At 32.1% G+C, this 23,202-nt stretch overlaps 1 protein-coding gene and 1 long non-coding RNA gene across 2 annotated transcripts; both read left to right on the top strand.

Moving 5' to 3' along the window:
• The first annotated feature begins 4,626 nt into the window (after window positions 1-4,626).
• On the top strand, window positions 4,627-6,019 carry LOC127126748 (uncharacterized). The gene is made up of 3 exons (XR_007805083.1): window positions 4,627-5,033; window positions 5,136-5,345; window positions 5,760-6,019. It is a non-coding gene; the product is annotated as an uncharacterized LOC127126748 (long non-coding RNA).
• A 14,199-nt stretch (window positions 6,020-20,218) lies between these two features.
• On the top strand, window positions 20,219-20,865 carry LOC127126747 (uncharacterized). The gene is made up of 2 exons (XM_051055733.1): window positions 20,219-20,494; window positions 20,578-20,865. The coding sequence occupies exons 1-2, from the start codon at window positions 20,289-20,291 to the stop codon at window positions 20,690-20,692; spliced, it is 321 nt and encodes a 106-aa protein (XP_050911690.1). The 5' UTR covers window positions 20,219-20,288; the 3' UTR covers window positions 20,693-20,865.
• The last annotated feature ends 2,337 nt before the right edge of the window (window positions 20,866-23,202 follow it).

Here is a 23,202-nt window from a genome sequence, read left to right as displayed (position 1 = left end):
TGGTTTATTATTTGTTGTTTTTCGTCTAGAATGTTTATTTTATATTTTATATTTTTTAGCAGAGAGAGAGAAAGAAAGAGAGAGGAATGGGTTCAAATTATTTCAAAACTAATTTGACCTTCCCTCTCAGAGTCTGTCTTAGATTTATTGTTGGACTTTCCGCATTGTCCACCCTCTATATTCATTGAAGCCTAAGCGTGAGGGGTGTGTTGGACTTTTTATCTTAATTACGCTTAGTTCCTAGTCATCTTAATTGTGGCACTCTAGTTTACCTTCATTGCAGTCCATAACACCTTCATTGTGTTAGATTTGAAGGGGTGAATTTAGTCACACATTGCTTAGAGATATGACATGTGTTGTGTTTATAAGTGAGAGCAATTCTCACCTTAAAGTCGATTTTGTAGGGATGAGTTATGCCCAACCCAAATTCTAAGATGTTGAGATATAATATAATCCAAGTTGTGAGAGGCCCAAGCCCAAAGTTAATTAGGGTTTATGGTTGTTATATTTGCTACTTAGTAGTCAAGTCACTTAGGTGTATATAAATAGATATTTTGTAATTCAATTTTGTAACCTAGTCATTCTTCAATAATAGTAATCATTATTTCCTTATTTTGTTTCTTTGTTTCTCTCCTCACTAAAAGTGTCTCGCGCACTATCAAATTGGTATATAGAGTTTTGGTTAGATTCTTGATCGTGTTTTTAAGAATCACATGTCGGTGATCGTGTTTCCGGGATCGTCGGTTGTTAACCAATCGCTGCAAAGATGATTGGTACTAATGGCATTCCGAATTCTCTTCCAATTATTGACGGCAAGAATTATATCCGACGGAGAATACAAATGCAGTCCTTGTTTGGCTTTCATGAAACCCTTGAATTGGTTACTAATGGCATCCCTGAGCTTGTTGAGAATGCAACTGATGCTTAGAGAGTTGCGCATAAGAAGGCAAAAAAGAAAGATTGTAATGATGTGTATTGTATTCAATCGATGGTAGATTAAGCGAAATTCGACAAGATCCCTCATGTTGAATCGACGAAGGAGACATGGGATATTCTTGTCAAGTACAATGAAGAAGGTGAGAAATTCAAAGTCGACAAATTGTAGACTATGCGAAGGCAATATGAATTGTTGCATATGGGAGAAGATGAAAAGGTTGCAGGCTATGTGTCAAAGGTGCATAATCTTGTCCATCTCATGAAGGGTTATGGTGAAACCCTAACTGATAAGATGATAGTTGAGAAGGTAATGTGTACGTCAACCAACAAACAATCATTTTCTACTATAAACTATATATATATATATATATATATATATATATATATATATATATATATATATATATATATATATATATATATACCCCTTTCATCCATCGTACTCGATGGGAACCATCTAAGTTGTCTACACGAATAAGTGTTTATCTAAAGGTTTACTTTGCTAAAAGAGAAAATGATTATTTTTTTTATTATTGTGCTCGCCAAGGATTGAGGCCCTTGTGCCTACGTATCATCATTATGAAATGAAGAATCAGAGCTTCGTAGTTCATAGTAGAAAATGATTGTTTGTTGGTTTATTTACCTTGAAAAAGGATTTTCAAAGTGATGTCCAAAAACGCAAAAATGATATTGATGTTGATTTTAGGTTTTTGAAAAGAGATTGTTTTTTATTAGAATTGCACTAAATACTATGGGTAGAGGTGAATATTTCAGACACCCAAGTCAAGTGTCTCGTGTCTAAAATACTCAAAGTAAGGGTAGGAAAACTCCATTCTTACTCATTCTCTACCACCTAAGGCTCATATCGTGTAATTTATTCATATATTTTATTGTGTTTTGGATTTGATTGAGAAAAATGTCGTTTGACGTTGGTTCAAGGGTTTATTCTTTATTGCTTTTGAAACAGTGAGGTCGACCTAATTCATAAAAAGTTCAAAAGAAAAACAAAGGAGAGAAAATTACAACCAAAAAGGGGGAGGATACATGGAAAATTGCAAGGGGAATAATATAAGAAATAAATTGGCTCATTATAAGGTAACCCAATAGAAAGCCTTGTGTGTGCAAAGTGGTATAAGCTAACAAGTTGATAATGGACTCAAAACATGTATCCCTAAGGTAGTGTCATGAATGACATTCTTGCAATAAAAGATTACAGGTCCAAAGAAACTTCAAGTCAAAGTAATAGGTCAAATACAATAATCCAATGTCCAAATGCAAAGGGTCATAACAAGTCTCCTATAAGTCCAACATTAGGTCACAAATGATACATCTTTTTGGACCTTTCATTTTATCATGTTTTTATTCTTTTTGAATATGCAAAGTGATAAAGAAATAACAAGAAATAAAATAGCATAAAGTAAATGATATATGAGGTAAATGGATGATAATGGACAAAAACGTAAAGTACTTGAAACAAAATAAGCAATAAAAGTAAATTACGGAAAGTAAATTGCAAGAATTTAAATAGCGGGAAAATAAAGTGCAATAATGTAGAAGTTAGTAGTTAGTAGTTAATAATCAAAAGATCAATTAATCAAAATGGGGCAATTTGGCGCCATGTTGAGCAATCGTAAATGAACTTATGTAGAAGTCAGACCTTTTTTAGGTCGGTCAATAACAATCTATGTGCTTAAACATGTTAGAAAAATAACTCTCGATTGATGAGGTGGATTGTTGTTATATCGTCCTAAAAGGATGTACAAAGAGTCCAAGGAGAAGTATAGTTGATCTCAAAAAGATGGTCTTGATTGATGAATGAAGAATGATTGATTGATTAATAAATAGGGTAGCAATAAATGAGGTAGCTAGCGAAGAAAATGGGTTCTTCTGCCTACGTATCCTTATAGTGCAATAAAGAAATCAGAGCTTTTGTAGTTCAGCCCACTAGGGCTGAAAACAAGAATGATTAAGGAGGCAAGATGAGTGATAGAATTATTCAATAAATGAGTGGAATAAACTTGATAGTTATTAGATAAGAATCATTGTATATGAATAAAGGTGAATACGATAAGCAACGAGCCAAATGTCCCGCACTCAAAGATATTTAGAATAAGTGTAGGAAAGCTCTAGTCTCATTCCTTCTTTACTACTTAAGGTTCATGGCATATGATTCTCCTCATAACTTTTAAGTTGTTGTAATAGAGAATCTTCGTTATTGTTTCTTGCAATGATGAAGGGAGAAAGACCTGACAGTTGATTGACGAGGATCATACTAAAGTCTATGAATAAGAGTGAGTGCTTTGAATAGCTAGGACCTACGTTCAGTACGCAAAGTCATTTTAGACAAGGATATGAGAAACTCTGTCTCATCCTTCCCTACTACTTAAGGCTCATGGTGTGTGATACTTCTTATAACTGATAAGTTGTTGGAGAAGAATCTTCATTGTTGATCTTTGTGTTGATGTTGTTTTGTACGAAGAAGAATTTGTAGTTTATTCGATTCGTATTGCACTAAAGTCTATGAATAAGGGTGAGTGCTTTGAATATCTAGGGCCTACACCCCGTACGCAAAGTCACTCTAGACAAGGATGAGAGAAACTCCGTCTCATCATTCCTTATTACTTAAGGCTCATATCGTACAATTTGAATCGTATTCACTAAGTGTTGACCTTTGATTTATCTTGTATAACCCGTTGTTCGATGTGACTGAGGATGCTTTGATTGAGAATCTTGACTTGAGGCTGTGAACTTCATAACTTAGAGAAAAAGTCTTGTTAAGTGACCAAAATTCTTTTGGTCAATCAAATTAGACCGTGGGATTATACAAGTTTAAAGGATTTAGTTGATCAAAATTGTTTTTGATCAACTTGAATCGAAAGGTTTGAATTAATTGGAAACTAGGTTAAAACCTAATCTAATGGTTATAATTTGATCAAGCAAACCTGAGGGATCATGCCACTATTAATCAAAACTTTCATTTAAGACTAATTAAAATTCTAAGTCTAAATTAATTCTAAGGGGACATGCAATTCAAAGGTAAAAGGTGACAAAATAACCCCTAAAGGGTAGAATGGTCATATCACAAAATATTGGATATTAAAGTTTAATCAAAAGTTAACTATGCCTAAAATGTAATCAACTTCTAAAATTATTCTAAATGTTAGAAATTTGGCTTCATCAATTAAATTCTAAAAGACCATTAAACCCTAAAAACAATTAAATTCTAATTCCCTAATCCTAATTACAAATATTTCTAAAAATAAAATCTATTGTTTCTAATTAATTCTAATAATCCTAATTAAGTTATAATGTTCTAAAAATCTATTATTTTTAATTAATCCTAAATCCTAATACACAAATTAAGAATCCTAATTAATAGCCGAACTCTTGATTACCAACTAAAAGAAAATCTAATTGATAATTAAACATTAATTTCTAAACCAAAAACAAAAGACAAGCCCATTTCATAAATGGGCCCAAGAAAGCAGAAGGGGGGTGCGGATCCGAATCCAGAGGACACTGCTACCGAAGATGGGCCTGCGTACACCAAGACCCAAATCCAACCTAAGGATTCTATTCCTCAAACAAGAGAGGATGCATCAAGGATTAGGGGGGGTGAATTTGTTAAACCCGCTTGGGGCAAAGGCCCAAGATCCCCAAGCTTCCCAACCCGGATCCAAGCAGGACGAACTCATAAGCTAGCCCGAACTCATCTCCTCAAAAGCTTCGCAGATGAAATGGACGTGAACCAGAGCTTCGCCAACGGAAAATGCGGAAAGCGTCACGTTTGGGCCAAGTCGAAGTGAGCTCCTGAACGCCCTTCGTCGGTGATGACGGATCTTCCTCGACGGCACGTGATAGAAGACGGAAAATGCCAAGGGACTCAGTTCAAAATCCATGGAAGAATCAAACGAAATTGCTTCTTACTCAAGGTTCAATAACAATCGAGATCGAAAATGGAATTAGACGTGTCGTTCTTATGCGTGAAAATACAGTCCGTCGAAGAACGTATCAGATTTTGTGAGCGACATCCCTGCGTGCGTTGCGTGGTGATAGGTGAAGATCGAAGACGAAGAAGAACAACTTTCTCCCAAAAGGTCAGTGAGCTCCTTCTTCTTCAATTCCGCTTAGACTACTTTTGTTTTCTGCTTTCTTCTTATTTTGTCGAGTGATGGCGAGATTTACGAATTGCTCTACAGTGTTCTGTTAAACGGTGATGGTGAAGGGGCTCACTTGCGTTGAAGATGTGGGTGAAGAAGATTGGCTTTGAAGGAGGTTACAACAGATGGGAATAGGAACTCTATAAAAGGTGAAGTTGAGGACGAAGATGACAGGCGCAGAATCGAAAAAATGCAGGATGAAGAGAGATGGTGCAGAGTGCCGAAGACCAGGTGCCTAGCTGTAATGAGGTATTTATATGGTTTCAATTACTTCTCCCTATTTTTGTTTTTCCCAAATCTGTTAGAGTTTTTTTCCAGTTGTTAGAGTTTTTTTCCAGTTGTTAGAGTTTGTTAGAAATTAGTTAAGTTGGTTAGTTGTTAGTTGTTATGGACTTGGATTCAGTTAGAGTAGGTATTAAAATTCTGTCATGAAATTTCCTGAAAATCACTTGGTTAAATCAGTGCACAGTTTTGGTTATTTAATTTGAAATGGTCGTGATTCCATGTGATGCAATTTAGTTGTTATGGTGGAACTCAATTTGTATGTGTGCTTGCTAGTTTGTTTAAGCTAATTGTTACCAAATAAATTGGAATTAATTCAGTTATGTTGTAGATCTTTGATGGGTTGCTCCACTTTAATCCACTATTGTGAATTAATTGCAGGATTTGGCTTGATTATTACAATAATGTGGGACTGTTGTATTCCTATGTTGTCGTGGGTTCGAAGTTATGGGTTGCAGCTGGTTTGTGATATAGTTGGTATGTCGATTAAGATGCTTAGGTGGATATGGGTTAATGGGATATGGTTGGATATTGGATGGGTATTGATATATTTTGGGCTTTTGGGTTAATGGAGTGGACAATGGACTTAGGTGGATATGGGTTAATTGGATATGGTTGGATATTGGATGGGTATTGATATATTTTGGGCTTTTGGGTTAAAAACAAATCCAAAAATCAATTGGAATTGAAAAACCTAAAAATGAGACTTAATAATTCAAGGCTTAATATGATCAATTCCAATAATTAATTAAAACCAATTTCTAAAAATGAAGTCAAATCCAAAAAGTCCGAAATCCACTTAAGATTAGAATTAATTCAATCACCCCAAAATTCATTAATCCCATCATTCATTAGAATTAATTAAAAATCAAATTACAACTAATTCTAATATTCCAAAACTCATTAGAAATTAGAATTAATTTCATTGGAATTAATTCCAACATTCCAAAATTAAATAGAACTTAGAATTAGTCCGAATCAAATTGAAGTTAGAAACCAAATTGACAAACGTAACACCATGATGGATATGACAACAACATGCACTGGATTATGAATGTTGTCCGACTTTGGTCAGCAATTTGACCAAAAAACCGACAAACGACCAAAGTAGGATGTGGGTCTCAAACCAGGGTTTTTGTATGAGTTGTATGGGCTTTAGGGTTTCAAGAACATATATATTTCCAACAAAGTCTTTTGACGAATTAGGATGTTCCACAACTAATTCTTCAACAAGGTGATCTTAAACTAGGGTTTAGAGGTCAAGATGAGGCCTACGGGACAACCATGAAGCCTTATCACTAAATTACCAACAAATTAGGGTTTGATCCCTCTTGGGGAGAACCATGATGGATCCTTATTGAACTTACAACTTCAAAGGTCAAATCAATAAATTGAGTCTCTAGGGTTTCATTAGCTCCAACCTTGGCTTTAAGAGCCAATAACTTGGAATCAATAATGATCAATTGTAGCGGTAAATTCATGACCACCAAGCTATGGATAAGCTAGACATCAATAAAAACCAGAGTCGCTACCACGCTTTTATTATTTCCAAGGGAAAAGGAAAAAGTACGAACAAAATCCAAAAGATAAGAAGTTTTCAAATCAAAACTAATAAAATGCTAGAGATTACAGGTAAGGGGGTTGGTTACACAGAGGGAAGGTGTTGGGCACCAAAAGTGTCCTAGGTACTCCTAAGGAGCCATTTTTGTGTGCATATGTATTTTTGTACAAAATGATGTTTACAATAAATAGAGTGAAGGGACGAGAAAAAAACTCATTAATTATATTTTTGTGTTTGATAAGACCTTCGGACTTGTGCCTACGTACCAACATAAATGAGTGCATTGCTTTTTAACAAAAAATTAAGTTTATCAAAGGCACAAGAGGCCTAAAAGAGTTTGAATGAGTGTTAGTTCTTTTTGGCTTTTGAAATTTTAAGTCAAGTATAATTAAGTCCATTTACTAGTTTAATTAAGAAAAGAGTTTTAAAATGCAATGGCATAAGACCAAAGTTTCTAATTTGCAAAATGATATAAGTTTAGAAAACAAACACAATCAAAGAAGATTTTAAAAGGATAGAGAGATTTGAAATTAAAGAAATGGGGAGGAGATGAAGAGACTAATCCTAAGCACAAATTTAAAAGTTAATAGTTGAAAAGATCTTACCAATGGGTTGCAATCCAATAGACAAAAGTGTCATATAGAAACCCAAATTCCCTTGGACTTTAGAATTAAGCAAAATCAATACACAAATAGTAAGATGAAGAGCAAGACGTCAAATAAAGATAGCCACATCCAAGCTTAGCAACTTCATGATCTTCTTCATAATTTCCCATGTATCAGATGAACTCAAAGATATGCACTAGACACAAGTTCAAAATAACAGCTCCAAAAGACCATGTATCAGATGAACTCAAATGGGATCCCAATACTTGCTTAAGATGAAGTTTCAATTCACAAGCACTTGGTTCCATGAAAGTTGGCATTGACCAAGTTCTTTTGCACGGGGTATGTTGCCTAATTCTAAGTCCAATGTATCATAGCAAACCAACAGTCCACACAAAATGTCTTTTAGGGTTTTTGTTGTTATTATGTACATTAAGGTCAAAAGACCACAAACACAGACAAATATATACAAACACAATATAATCATAAGATATGGCTCAAATGAGCAAAGTGAAAATGACATTAAAGTAAACAAGTTAAATGGTATGCATAATGGCAAATGAATAAAGGCTCAAAGTTAAAGTGCATAAAAGTAAATGGCTTGAAATTAAATGTTAGTTGTTAGTTGATTAGAAATTAGTATTGCTTTTACTTTTGTTTTGTTTAAGTCATTCTTTGGAGAACACTCAACCCACTTGTCACAAGCATGGATCCTTGAACCAAGACATCTTCCAAAGGAAGGAAAAAGGCCAAGTTTCCACACAATACCATGAAAGAGGGGAAACTTACAATCTCACTTACTAGAATGATATGCCTTTTGTGTCAATAATTTAGCGCCATGTTAAGCAATCATAATTGTACTTATGTAGTAGTCACAACTATTTGAGGTCAGGCAATAGAAATTTTAGTGTTAATGCATGTTAGAGACATTGTATTATGAACCATACTCCTAAAACATACCACACTTAAAAAGAATATGAAAAGGGTGGACATAATCTCATCCACACTCGTGTTGATTTTACAATCAACTAGCCTTAGGATGTAGAGATATCATATGTCTATGACATGAATGAAGAGAGAATGGGATCAAGATGAAGAGGGAGGGGAAAATGAAATCAACATAAATTGGTCAAAGGAGGACTTTTACCAAATTAAAATCATTCATTCATTTTGGGAGATGAAATGTACATTTCATCAATCCCCTAAATTCAATGATTTTAAATTAACAAAGTCCAATCAACCTTGACCAAGACCCAACAATATAAGTCAAACTCAACAAGTCACTATCAAATGCTCAACATAATTTACTTTGCAATTAAACAATTAAAATCAATTAAATAATGCATTAAATTAAATTATGGCTTGTCAATTTCCTAAAACCTCATCAAAACACCAAAGAAATGGCCATGGAATTTATCAAAGGTCAAACAAGGTCAAAGGACCTTGGAGAAAAAATTTCATCATTTTTGGAAACTTAAAAGTATTTTTAAACAATTAAAAATATTCAAAAAATCACTTAAATCATGAAAAATATTAACAATTATCCAAAAAATAATTTTAATTCAGAAAATGGAAAAGGAATTTATTTAAATTTTTTTTGGTGAAACTCTCATTTTTTTGGATCAATATTAAAATTAATATGAATTAATGAAAATAAACCAAATAAAAGGAAAAATCAGAAAATAAAAAAAACGTGGACCACTTGATCTCCCTCATTAATTGAGATGGCAGATCAAGTGGTTGCTAGTGCGCTTTCCATCATAGTCACGAGTCAATGCGTAACACAAGTGGTAATCCAAACCAACATGAGAGATTAGATCAATTCAAATGGATCATGTGGCTCTGATGACTGCCAACTCACCACATGAGCCAAAGCTCCGGTCTCCTTCTCTGGTGAGCTTCATCAGACTGGTTCAGTCACAACCATCACCAAAATTAAAAATAAGGACATGAATTTAAAGTAAAAATGCCACTAAGCTCGAATATGGCCTCAATCTATCCTAACTCCAAGTATATTGAGAGATACGAGGAGTTGAAATTTGAGATGCACGATCTGAGTTGCTTCGATTTAACCTTAAAGCAACTCAATCTTGTTGCCTACATTGGTAGGACTTAAGACAACCAAGGATCCAAGAGAATTATGGAGAATTTAGTGAGAATCGAAGAGATGATTTTTTTTGGAAAATACCTTCAATGCAAGTTTGAATTTGATTGATCTTGCTCTTGCTCAGGACACTTGGAGGAGTAAAATTGAATGATCAAAAGGTTCAGGATCCTTGGAGATTTGAATCTCAAAACAGTGAGATTCAAACTCAATTTTCAATGGAAATTATCAAGATTATCCTCTAAAATGAAAAGGTTTGAAGGTTTGGAAGCAAAGTTGGCGCGCAGGGTCCTTATATCTGAGCATAGAGGGCTCTATTTATAGCCAAATGGTTTGATATTTGCACACTTGAAATGGAATTCCAAAAATAGTACTGTGCAATGCATGGGTGCATGGGCGTGTACAGGCCCATGAAATCACTTCTTCTGATCTATAATTGAGTACAAGCAATGTTGAGATCATGTTGGAATGCTAGGCAATGGTGTATGAAATGTTCAAGTATAATCTTGCCAAATGATGATCCAATGTTCAAGTCATGCGCAGCCTATTCATATCCTGTCCAAAATGGATGAAATTGGACGTTTTAGAAAGGTTAGATCAAGAGGAACAACTTTCATGTTTGATACTTTTTCATTTGAAGCTTGGATCACGATGAATTTTGAGGTGGAAGTTGAGAAAATCAAACATGTCAAAAAAAATTCTAAGTGTCAAGCCATATGTTCACTTATTCTACCTTGGCTAACTTTTTATGTGAGCTTCAAATGAGAAAGGTTCCTCCATCAAAGTTGTATCTCTCTCAAAGTCATTCAAAATGATCACAAATTTGACCTCATTTGGATTTAATATGAAGGAGTTATGCATTTTTGAAGTTGAGAAAAATCACTTGTTCAATGACATTGGTCCAAAATGACCTATAATGTACCCTCATATCACATGCACATAAAAGTTGAATTAGCTCTTCCTCTAAATATAAAAGTTTAAGTAGACATATTTAATTTGATTGTGAAACTTGTAAATATTTCATCTCATAAAAATTGAGCAAGTTATGACCTTGGGAAGTTGACCTCCAAATTAGGGTTTAGACAAAATGACTTGTAATCTTTCACCATAAAAAATGAATTCAAAGCAAAAATAGATCTAGACCTAAACATGAAAGTTGTTTGAAATGTCATTTATAGTAACTTTTCTCTTGGAGTCATTTTCATATGACAAACATTGTAAGAGATAGGGTCTAGGAAACCCAACTTTGATCAGATGAATTCCTTTGGTCAACCACCATCAACCAACTTGCTAACTTGCAATTATCTTGACTTTTGGGACCCATGGGAGATCATATATGCATAAGATAATGAAATTTGAAGTATCCCTTGAATTATTTGATCAATTGTTGAAGAAGCTTGTTGAAGAAGTTCCACAAGATACCGAGATGAATTAGGGTTTCCAAGGCAAACAAACTCCAAACTCTTGATGATTTCTTGATCAAAATAACATGTGAAACTCATGGGGATTCATATATGATGTCTAGATCCATAGTAAACCACTTCTTGATTCAGCTCCTCGCAATGAGGGTCTTAAACCCTAGATATGAGCTTGATGAATCAAAGGTGAGCACATGCCCTACCTACAAAAGAGTTAGTGCATATTGTCATACCTCAATTTTGTCCGGGCATTTTTAAATTTTCGTAAATTTGATTTCATTTTCAGTTTGCATCATATGCACAGCATGACATGCATTTCATCATGAATAATACCTAAAATATCAGTCAAAATAAATTATTGAAAAATACAGACAAATTGGTTAAATCATTTATTAAGAACGTGCAAAATCAGCGCGTAAAAAGTTTCAAAATTAAAATTGCAGACACCAGTATTATTAATCTACGGTTCACGTAGTTTAATCTGATGTGCTTGTTATATTTTTCAAGCGACTATTTCGGTTGCGTTTGGACCCGCCTGAGCCTTTTAACCGGTGAAAATTTATTTCAGAATTAAAATAAACACTGTATTTTTTCAATAAGTATATTTTGCACTGATAATTTTAATGCATTCGATTTAATTTTTTTGAACGAATTTTCGCCCGACAGTTATTCATTTCCAGTCATTTTATTTTATTCTTTCGCCGAAATATTCAGAAAATTTAAATAGGAAATTCCATGGCTTTATTTTATTTTTTATCATATTTATTTCCAAGGTTGTGAATTATATTTAATTTAATTGGTTTAAATTATTTTAGATTAATTAAAACATCTAGAAGGGGTAACTTTGATATTTGGAATTATTTGTGTTTCTTTGATTCAATCCAAAGCATCGATTCAAATTAATCAACGATCAACATTTTCTATCCAAGCTCATATCCATCATCCAATCAAAATCATCATAATAATAATATTAATTAAAAAAAAAGAGAATAGAAACAAACTTTCCAATGGTGGAGTAACGGATGGCCACAGAGGAAGAGGGTCCAGAACGTTACCCTTTCTACGTGTGGATTTTGGGAGATTTGGCCAAAATAGACTTTTGGATTTTTATTTGGTCACCCAACCACAATAGGCCACGCGTCCTCATTCAGAAGATGAGGCTGCCAGCTACACCACTCCCAACGGACGGAAAATAAATGCTCTCTCTTCTTTCACAAAAAGGGGGGCGATCATCAAAATAAGTTCCACTAAAAAGGAGATCTTTTACCTACTATACAAAAAATCTACTGACTGAAACGAAGAAAAGGAGAAAATATACATTCCTCCAAGACCACCTATAACAACCAAAAAGAAAACAAAAAAGAAATAAAACAAAAAAAAAAGAAGAAAAAATAGACTCTTCTTCTTCCAAAAACAAAACCACCGGACTCCATTTTTCACTCTCCCATCGTCCGCACCCACAACAAAACCCCTCCTTCATCTACCTTCTTCCATCACCGGAAACACACACCAGAAACCTCTCTCCATCATTACCGCTCAACACCAAATCCGCTTATCCTCCATTACAACCGCGAACTCTTATCGTCACCGCGATCTGTCGGCGATGGCACCTTCAACAACTCACTTTCGTCTACCGCTATCACTCTCTGACCACCGATCTACCCAACTCCGAAACCACCTTCGCCTCCATCGAATCACACCCTTACCACCATTTCTACATTTTTCACCACCGTGAAACGCTCCATTAAACCACTGCTCCTTACCGCGCTTCGGACTCCATCTTCACCAAACACAACCAGATGTCGCCGTTGAAAAATCTTGAAGAAATACAAGTTTTTCAACTTGGTCTCTCAAGGGTGACGACCATGCTGCAAATATGGTTTTAAATGGCCGTTGTTAGCTTCGATTCAGGTTGTGAAGTTTCTAGGCTCCTTAAGGTTTGAGGAAGTCGAAGATTCTCAAGGGATTTCGTTCATCTTTGCGTGTTGCTAAAAGCTCACACAAGAATCTCACGACAACAACATGACTCAGTGGCACGAGCGACCATTTCTACAAACAAAATCAAACGTCATTTCTCGAGAAGAAACACCCAGCAATAGCGAGTTCAACACGACACGATAACGCTTAGCCGACGGTAACGAGTCGAAATTAACTATATTGTCCACTGTTCGAATTTTGTTTCATAAAAAATATGATTATATTGCTTACTTATTGCGACTGAATCGCGATTATCGCCGACTATCTTTCAGATATGTTGTTACCGGAAATGTTGTTATCTACATTGCATCTCCGTTATTGCGTATTTGTTTCTCGTCTTAATTCTCGATTTGAGTTCATTATGTTACGGTTAGATTCCAAAATCATGTGTTAAAAGTTGGTAGTGACACAACATATTGTGAGTTACTGCTGGTTGCATTTGTGATATTGAAATAAGATATTTTGTAATGAAGTATTCCAAACTGTCAATTTCGATATGTTTAACTTTAAATAGCGATGTTGTGTTTATATTCAAGCAAAGCAATGTAAATAAGTGTTGAGGTTGCTCCATGAATCTCGTCTGTTGTTGTTGTTAGCGTTGCGTAAATCAGACTTAATTTGTGGCCTCCCATGCAGGATTTTCTATGCTTGTAGAAATTTATATAGTTTGAGCAAGTTTGGTTTCTGCTACCAATGGCAGCTTTAGGTTCGGCCCTTTGAACAAAGGAGTAGGGAAATATGGTGTTCACGTTTTTATTTAGTTTCTTTTGGGGCTTGATTACCTGATTGTCATTAAGTTAGATTCAAAATCAACATTAACTTATTAGACTTGGTTTAAAGAAAATTAATAAGCCTGATTGTCATTAAGTTGTTTCTCTTTTATATTTTATTGTTAATTTGGCTCCAATATAGTCCAGGAACGTAACATAATTCCTATTCATTTTTGGTTGTGGATCAATTTCTATGCATTGCGTGAATTAAATTTTGATTTGCGGATTCAACTTTTGTATGTCGTCATTCCACCAAGATACAATACATCAAAAGAATATTTTTCACCGCGTTATGATTACGCGAATGACATTTACCATGTTATCATTTCGCACAAACCGGTTTGAGCACACCAAATTCAATTAAATAAAAAAATGATATCGTTACTTAATTCTTTCTCTTTAATTATGATAAATTAATTAATTAAATTTTGACTAATTAATTAAATACTATTAAATAGTTTTTATTAGCTTAATTATTTGATTTAATTAAATAATTTTGATAATTAATCTTAATTAATTTAGTTAATCAATCTAATCGAACTTCAATCAATTAATTTTGTTAATTAAAAAATGGACCGACTTATCTTATCATCAATCCAAACCAATTTAAAAAAAAACACAAATCACACAATTCTTGATTTAACATCAAGCCCACTTTCAAAACAAGCCCTTTATAAGTCGATTGCTTTAGCATCGCCATCAATCTCACATGTAAATAATTTTACTGACATTCCATACAAATTCAAACCAATAAAATAAGGGTAGAAATGGTAGAAAAATATGTTACACCAAAAGGAAGTATTCCTTTTATATATTGTTATAGATAAGTAACAACCCATATAATATATATCTAGAATAATATCATACAAGTGTTATTATTTGATACTGATACAACATAAGAGCCTAAAGGCATCATTATATACATATGTCCAACTAAAAACATCAATGGCACATGTTATACAATAATGCCTAAAAATAAAAATCTAAGAACTATGTACAATATCTTCATTGTACACAACTTCACACCGGAAGATTACAATAACTGCATCCCTTGAAACATCAGTAGACATCCTCTCTTGAATTCAACCTGGAAGAAATACCTGAAAAATAACAACAATAATGGGATGAGATAATAATCTCAGTGAGTTCTCCTATCTTATGAGTCCACTCGGCTCTACGGGGTTTTTACTCGATTCTAACTCAAGTATTCACCTTATGTTACTTGTGCATCACTCGCACCTTGTAACTGGGACTTGAGTAACAAAGGATAATCACAATGTATAGAAACATGTCACTTGAGTGCATCCACTCAACAAATCACTATTCAGATTAACGAAACATCAATCCTTGAGCGTACCTACGTCTAGGGCAAGCCCAGTTCATGCATGCTCGTATGATTCGACTTTCGCGGTTGATATCGGGTCCTCTATAAGTCTCAAGCTCAATCCAAGTGATTGTCACCCGTATGGGTCTTTAACCCAATTAGGGTATCTTTCACCGTATGGGCCTCTAACCCACATTGGTTTTCACATATCCCTCACGTCCGCCATGGTTGGGGCTCAAACCCAATTGAGGCACAAATCATTAGTGTCACGTCCTATTGCTTACTCATCTAAGCATATCAAATAGGGATGTACACCTAGGTACCGTTGCATCCAAACATCACCGTATACTCATTTCCATAACCTAGATTATTTTTCTAAGTTATTAATCAAGTTATACTCCTAAGGTTTCCTCCCTAATCATCATATGTTTTTAACCATTCATGCATACACACACTAAAAATACTTCGTATATATCATAATATGATTCATAACATTCATAGGGTATACACAAAGTAATTATAACATGGTACAATAAACAAAGTTAAGTTATTACACTCAATAATTTTATCAATTTGTCATAATCAATATTTAGGTTAACATTTATTCATTGCATAAGTTTATCATTAGTATCATGAAAAACAAAAAACAACACCCTAATCCATCATAAAATATCAATAACAACATACATGAGATCATAATATCATATTATGGTTAAGAAGATGATGAAAATGAGATTATCATGATCTTCATGAACTTTTTCCTTCTTCATCCTTCCTTCCTCTTCTTCTCTTCTTCCTCTTTCTTTCTTCCATTCCTTTTTTTCTCTTTCTGATAACACTCTCTTTCATTCTTATCTCTTCCTACTTCTTCTTATCTATTATTTTCCTTCTTTCTTTCTATACCACACAAATATATATAATATATAATTAATATATATTATAACATTAGGTAGTAATACAAAATATCTCAATTGATATTTTGTCTTCTAGTACCAATTGATCAATTATTAATGTTACTAAAATATCTTCTTTTGTACTTATTAATATTGGTCTGTCTCTTTTATTAGTAATTAATCTCTTCATAGTTCACTGATTACTCTATTGGTTACAACTAACAACATTTAGAGCACATAAGAGCTCAAATTGTCTTAACTAACAACAAATAGAGTATATATGAACTCAACTGATCTCAGACAACTAATTGATCATTTAAGGGAATATGAGATATTACAAGATATTTAGTAAAAAAATCATGCAATTTTTACCCCATTTTTAGAATATCTGGTAAAAACTCAAGTTTTTTCGTTCCTTTTTTACCATATATTTCAAAGAAATCAGTAAAAATGCATAGTTTCTATCGAATATTTTGAAAATTATCGTAAAAATGCATACATTTTTCTACATTTTAAAAATATTTTGGTAAAAATACATGGTTTCTACCAGATATTTTGAAAAAACAAATGCATGCATTTTTACCATATATTTTGAAAAAACTGATAGTGAATAATTTGTATCGGAAAATTTTAAAAATATGAAAAAAAAAGTTTTCTAGATTTTTAAAAAATTTGGTCGTTTATTTTTTTTTTTGTTTTTCTTTTGTTTTCAATGAGGACTAGAGGATCTGACGACACAATTGCTTATAGGCAGCATGATCGAGCTGAATCTACTGCAGCAAGGGCTCGCGTGAGTAGATATGACATCGATGACTCATATATCCAGGCGAAGAGAGTAGTCTCGATCGGTTCTCACAGGAGGCGGATGGCGACCGAGTAGTTTCGTGCATTCCGTAGTATCAACATATAGGATATATACCTACTGTTGGATGAACCAGAGATCCTGATGATGAACCTATTGTTGAGGATGTCCAAGCAGTATTTGAAGATGGCATGCAGATGGTGGCAGAGACATAGGTGTCACATCCTTCTAAGATGAAGGGCTTGACTACTACAAAGGTTACTCCACATACGACTACTGAGGCGCATGCTACGATTGATATGGAGGTTACTCCTTTGGTTGAGACAAAGGTCACTCCTCCAGCTTGAATAGAGTCGTTTGTACACACTGATTGCGGGTTTCTTGGAGGGCCCAATGACTATTTTGTGCTTACTGGATATGTCGATCATGTGACATTAAGATTATGACAGAGAGAAGTATGTATATGTATATGTTATGTTGAAATTGTTTTTATTTATTATTGATACTTTGAAATTAACTGATGTTTATTACTTTGTTTTGTTACATGGATGAATTCCATTAAAGGTGCCCACCCATAGTGCAAACCTGAAAAAGTTCTTGGGATGTCCTAATGCCATAGAAGGTTAAAGAGATTGTCGAAGAGTGCAATCTTATTTCACTAGTGGATTGTTAGTTGACAATGTTGGACAGTCAACTACTGATAATGTTTGTTGAGTGATGACATAATGAGACATCTTCCCTTGATGAGATGACGATTACCTTGGATGATGTCTCCTCTCTGTTCCATCTTCCCCTGGCAGGTAGTTTCTTCACCGCTCCTTTCATTAGCCAACAACTAACATGTATTACTGCTCTACAGGACTTAGGAGTTACTAAGGAGCATGTAATAGAGGATTTTTGGGTTAACATGGGTGCTCACTTTCGCCTATCTTGGCTCCGGGATAGGTATGACGAGCTAGTGCGCCAGTCTATGTATGAGGCAGCTGTTGGGGTATACATGTTACATCTTGTAGGATGTATTATGTTAATGAATAAGTCTCATGTATATATTGATACAAAGTATATTTGGTTGATTAGTAGCCTTCCCTTATGTCAGTAGGATATATGTTGCACTTATGAATTTTTTGCTGCACTTATGAATTTTTTGTTACTTACTAATTTGGTTCTTATTTATGACATTTCTTGATTTATTTGTGTTCTTGTACAATGTTGGATATACGAGCATTTCTATTCCATTTGTGAGTGATAGGTTCTTCCTATCACCCCTGGCTCCACTTTGGCCAAGAGATGGAAGTCCAGGCATGCACGTACAAGAGGCGTTGTGGAATACACGTGGAGGATTGATGCACCGTATATAGACGATGTCATCTAGACACCCTACACAGTCCATATAATGCACCACGAGTTCAATGACACTTCACTTTTCCTAGGTTTCTGCGATGTGAGACCTTAGTGGCTAGATACTTACATGAGAGGTGTCTGCGCTAGTTTGGATATGTCCAAGACATCCTACGATCAACCCCTGCTATTCCATCTGAGGGTATTGATAGAAGGTTTGTTAGTCACGTTACCAACTATGCTGGTGCCTTCACAGATTGTGTAGTGCAGGTTCAGTTCCCTACGCAATGTGTGGATGGATACTTGGAGTGGTACCTTATTGTATCACACCCTCGCATCATCCCACCTACGTAGCATGGAGATGATGATGGCCCTTCTAATGACGTGTCACCACCTCCACCGTATCCACATGGTGTAGATGATGCTCAGTGCCTGCAAATGATAACCGTCATTATGGATAACCTCATGGGTTTGGTAAACCCAGATGGTGAGGTTTATACTTTGGCATCGCAGGAAACACACTTATCATGTGGGGAACCTATTTAGACATTATTATCATTTTTGTATTATTTGTATATTATGCGTATTATTACTCAAATATTTGCACCTCACAATTTATTATATAACCTTTTGTCACTTCCATTATTGCAGGATAAACATAAATTAACATTTGACAAATAACATAACTTAACACATGAGGATTAACGTAACTTAACATAAACGATTACAAAACTTAACAAAATAATAATAAATAACAAAACCTAGACACTACTTGACGATTCTGGATGTTTCAACATCTTGATTATGTTGTCGACATATCTAAAAATTGTCGCATCAAACTCGATATGTCCTTTAGTTAGCCTACGATGATATGTTCTCTGCATAGCCTTCAAATCTTCATCATTTTTCAACTTAATACGATTGTATTTCACGCTTTCATTAGTATAAACCCATAGTGCAAGAAACTCAATTTTACCCACCTTTATGTTCTTGGTGTTAGACAACATATTATTAAATTTGGATTTCTGAAGAGCGAGACATGTGGTATCCTCGGGAGCCCAAACTCAATAATAGGTTTCACCCCGTTGAAGTACAATTCTGACTTAAACAAATTGTGATGGATCGTAATATGTTTTTCTTAATAACACATGATTCTTATTTATATGAGTTTGGCTTCATCCGGTACCACACAAAAATTATCGATACAATCACAGTATACAAAACTGTCGACAAAATTTTAACTCTTAAATGAACACTACCAGATTTTTTGCAACTCTTTTTGTTAAAAATAAGAAAATAACTATATGTTAAAAAATATCCATAAATTGTTTTTAAAAATTAAAATCTTATTTTATAAACCAAATCATCAAAAAAATAAGACTTTAAAACTCTTATTAAGTCTCTATAAAATAATAGATAAAATTACATTAAAAAAATTTTAAATTATTTTTATGTAATAGATTGGTTCTTTAATTTTTTTTTAATAATTTGATCTTTTAAATTATCATTATACCATTATTTTCTTTAACAGAATAAAGAAGATAACTATGAATATCTGATATGAAAATGATGAAATATGATTATAAATATAATGGTCACAAATTTTTAAACTTTTAAATATTTAAAATGCAAAAAAAAATAATATAAAAGTTAATCTAAAGGGACAAATTGTTAAAAAAAAAGTCAAAATACCAATTTATTATAAAAAATTACTCAAAGAATGTATGATGTAATTTTGTCAAAATAATAATACTAATAGCTTACAAAAATAATTATTTAATAGAGACCTAAAAATAAGAAGATAAGTATGAGGTTTAATTAATGGAGCTGGTTTTTTTTTTTATGACACCTAGATATGACATGTCATTTTTTAATATACATTTAGCTAACCAATGTGGTACATTAAAGTCGTAATTAAATGCAACCGACTTTTATATATATATATATATATATATATATATATATATATATATATATATATATATATATATATATATATATATATATATATATATATATATATATATATATATATATGTGATTTTTATATCCTTCAAAATAATAAAGTAGTGTTAAACTAGGAATATATCAGTGTTGAATTCTAACTGATTCTCTCAAATGGCAAATTTGCATAGGATATTTCCTCTAACCATTATCATATTCATTACTCTCTTAGCATTTTTCACTAGCAATACCAAAACAGTTGCAGGTCGATCTTCTTCCTTCATAAAACCAACATGCATGTTTCATGCATGTATCGAGGATTTGCAGAATAATCTGAGATTAAGTTCATCTCCTCCTCATAGCTTTCATCGAAAAGCCAGGTTGAGTCCAACAAATTTAAGTTCAATATATTTTTTCTTTCAATTGTAATTTAATGATAATAATTTTTTGTTGCATTTTTCAGAGTAAGATTGGAAGATATAGATCCAAGACATTACAATTATTTTCAACGTTATAATGACGATGAAATTGCAAGACTCGTTCCATCAGGTCCTAATCCACTTCATAACCTTCGATAAAATAATGTAAACCAATTCTATTTGGATTTGGACTAGTTTGTGTGTGATTATCTTTTTGTTTTCATAATTGTATGTGCTTCTTATTTTCTTTTTTGTGGACGCTTTCTCTTAGAATTGAATTCTTAATCTTTGTGCAACAATTTATATATATAATTAACTACTATTTTTTTTAATCATATTTTAAATTTTTGTTTAGCTTTAATTTTTGGCTTAAAAAAAGAGAGCATTACATTCCAAAAACTATGGTGGTCTAATAAGGATGATGACGGTAAAGTTAAAAGAAAAGAATGATAACACTTTCTCTTCATTTTTTATTCATGAAAAAGGTTAATAAGACAAATAAAGTTTAAAGAAAAGGATGATAACACTTTTTCTTTTTCTTTTTATTCATGAAAAAGGTGAACAAGACAAATAAGTTAGTAGTTATGCTTTGTTTTGATCCATCCCTTCTTTATCGAAAATAATACATTAAGAATTAGGTGAGACAGTTGCAGTCAAAACAACAAATTACTTTCTTTTACCATAATAAATGTAGCACTTTTAAAAGAAATTGTAAAAGAGTTCTATTTTCTATTTTCGATGTAGTATTAATTGAAATTTATTTTAATATTACGTGCACCACATATCCTAATAAATTACATCATTATATTTGTAATATTGTTTGTTATTACTTTCTACTTTGCAAATTTATCCTAATAAGTTACACCATTTCTTTCTTTTCACTTAATTTGTCGTCTTTGCTATGAATTAACTAAAATTAAAGTAAGACAAAATATAAAAGTATTAAAAAAATCAAAGCTTAGGGAATTCATTAAGTGCACTCTGACTCATTAAGGAGATATATATCTGATATCTTATTATCCATAAAATAATATATATGATTTTTAAGGTTTAAATATATTTTGATCCATTAAAATATATATTTTTAAATCTTTTATTCCTTTTAAAAAAATCAGTTATTGAATATTTCTTAGTATTTTGGCCCCTTTTAAATTTGCAGAGGAAGTAACGTTCCACATTTTTCCACGTCAGATAAAAAAAAAGTTAATTTTAAATATTGATTAATATAATTATAAATTGAATATTATTTTCAAATGTAAAATAATTTATTGATCCCGGTAAGTTACGTCAGTTTTTTATATTATTGTTTTTTATTTTAATGTTAAATCCTAAAATATAAAGTTTAAAAAATGATGGCGAAAGAAGTTGAATCTATGACCATTGTTATTACAAACAACTAACTTTTCACTAGACGAAGACCTTTTAGAAATATTACAACAAATATATATATTCTATACCTGATTGATTCAGTATTATAAAATTATTTAATATCTTAATTATTAATTGTTAATTTATTTATTTTAACTATAAATTACTTAATATTTTATTAAGTGTTTGAGTATTAATATTTTATATTATTAAATAAATTAATTTTTATTTTATATTATTACTTATGGTTGAAATAACTGTTTAATTAACTAATTTTTATTTCAAACTCTTTAATAATTATTTGATATCATATTTTAATTTTAATTTTATTGATATATGAAGTAATATTAATATTATTAAATAGTGGATTAAATATTTCAATTAGTATAATAATTATGATATTATTTCAACTATTTAATATTCAACTATTAATATTTAAGCTATTAATATATCAATTATTTATTTTATTAAATATTTATTCTATTAAAAAATTAATTTATTAAATATTAAATATTTAATATATTAAATATTTAGTATATTAGTTTTTAATATACTAAATATTATTTAATAGATTAAATATTTAATATTCAATAAAATAATTATTAATAGATTAATATTTTATAGACTAAATATTTAATAAAATAAATAATATTAATAACAAAATATTAATAGGTGAAATTTTAAATAGTTGAAATAATATGACATGGTTATTTAATATATAATAGTTGAAATATTTAATAAACTATTTAATAATATTAACATTATTTCATAATATAAATAAAATAAAATATTAAATAGTATGAAATAAAAATTAGTTAATTAAATCGTTATTTCAACTATAATTATTAATATGAAATAAAATTTTGTTTATTAAATGATATGAAATATTAATACTGAAGCACTTAATGAAATATTAAGTGATTTATAGTTGAAATATTAAGTAATTTATTAATTCTGAATCCCTTATGGAATATATATTATTGTTACAATTATATTATTAAATGGAATGATTGGCCCAGTGGAAAAATAGTTGTTTGTAATTGCTTATGTGGAATTATTGTAGATTAAAATAAATGAAAAATGAAAAAAAAAGTTTGTCACGTCAGCAATGTTGGCCACATCATCTTTTTTTTAGCGGAATTTTAACGTTAGAGATCAATCCCAATACAAAGTGAGATATAATATAGGGACCAAATTCAAAAACTCGTTAATTTAATGGGACCAAAAAAATATTTAAGCCTTTATCAATTAATTATTTATCAAGTGTGAATCAAACTCACGCTCTTAATGAAAAGAATTAA

This window comes from Lathyrus oleraceus, chromosome 3 (assembly GCF_024323335.1).
Source record: "Lathyrus oleraceus cultivar Zhongwan6 chromosome 3, CAAS_Psat_ZW6_1.0, whole genome shotgun sequence".
Lineage (NCBI taxonomy): Eukaryota > Viridiplantae > Streptophyta > Magnoliopsida > Fabales > Fabaceae > Lathyrus > Lathyrus oleraceus.
The sequence above is the reverse complement of the archived record's forward strand: the minus strand, read 5'-3'. Positions and strand labels throughout refer to the sequence as shown.

Bases quoted from the DNA above. Each gene is read 5' to 3' on its own strand.
- LOC127126747 (XM_051055733.1), top strand. From the start codon at position 20,289: ATGGCAAATTTGCATAGGATATTTCCTCTAACCATTATCATATTCATT. The intron at 20,495-20,577 runs GTTGAGTCCAAC...TGCATTTTTCAG, and splicing joins AGCTTTCATCGAAAAGCCAG to AGTAAGATTGGAAGATATAG.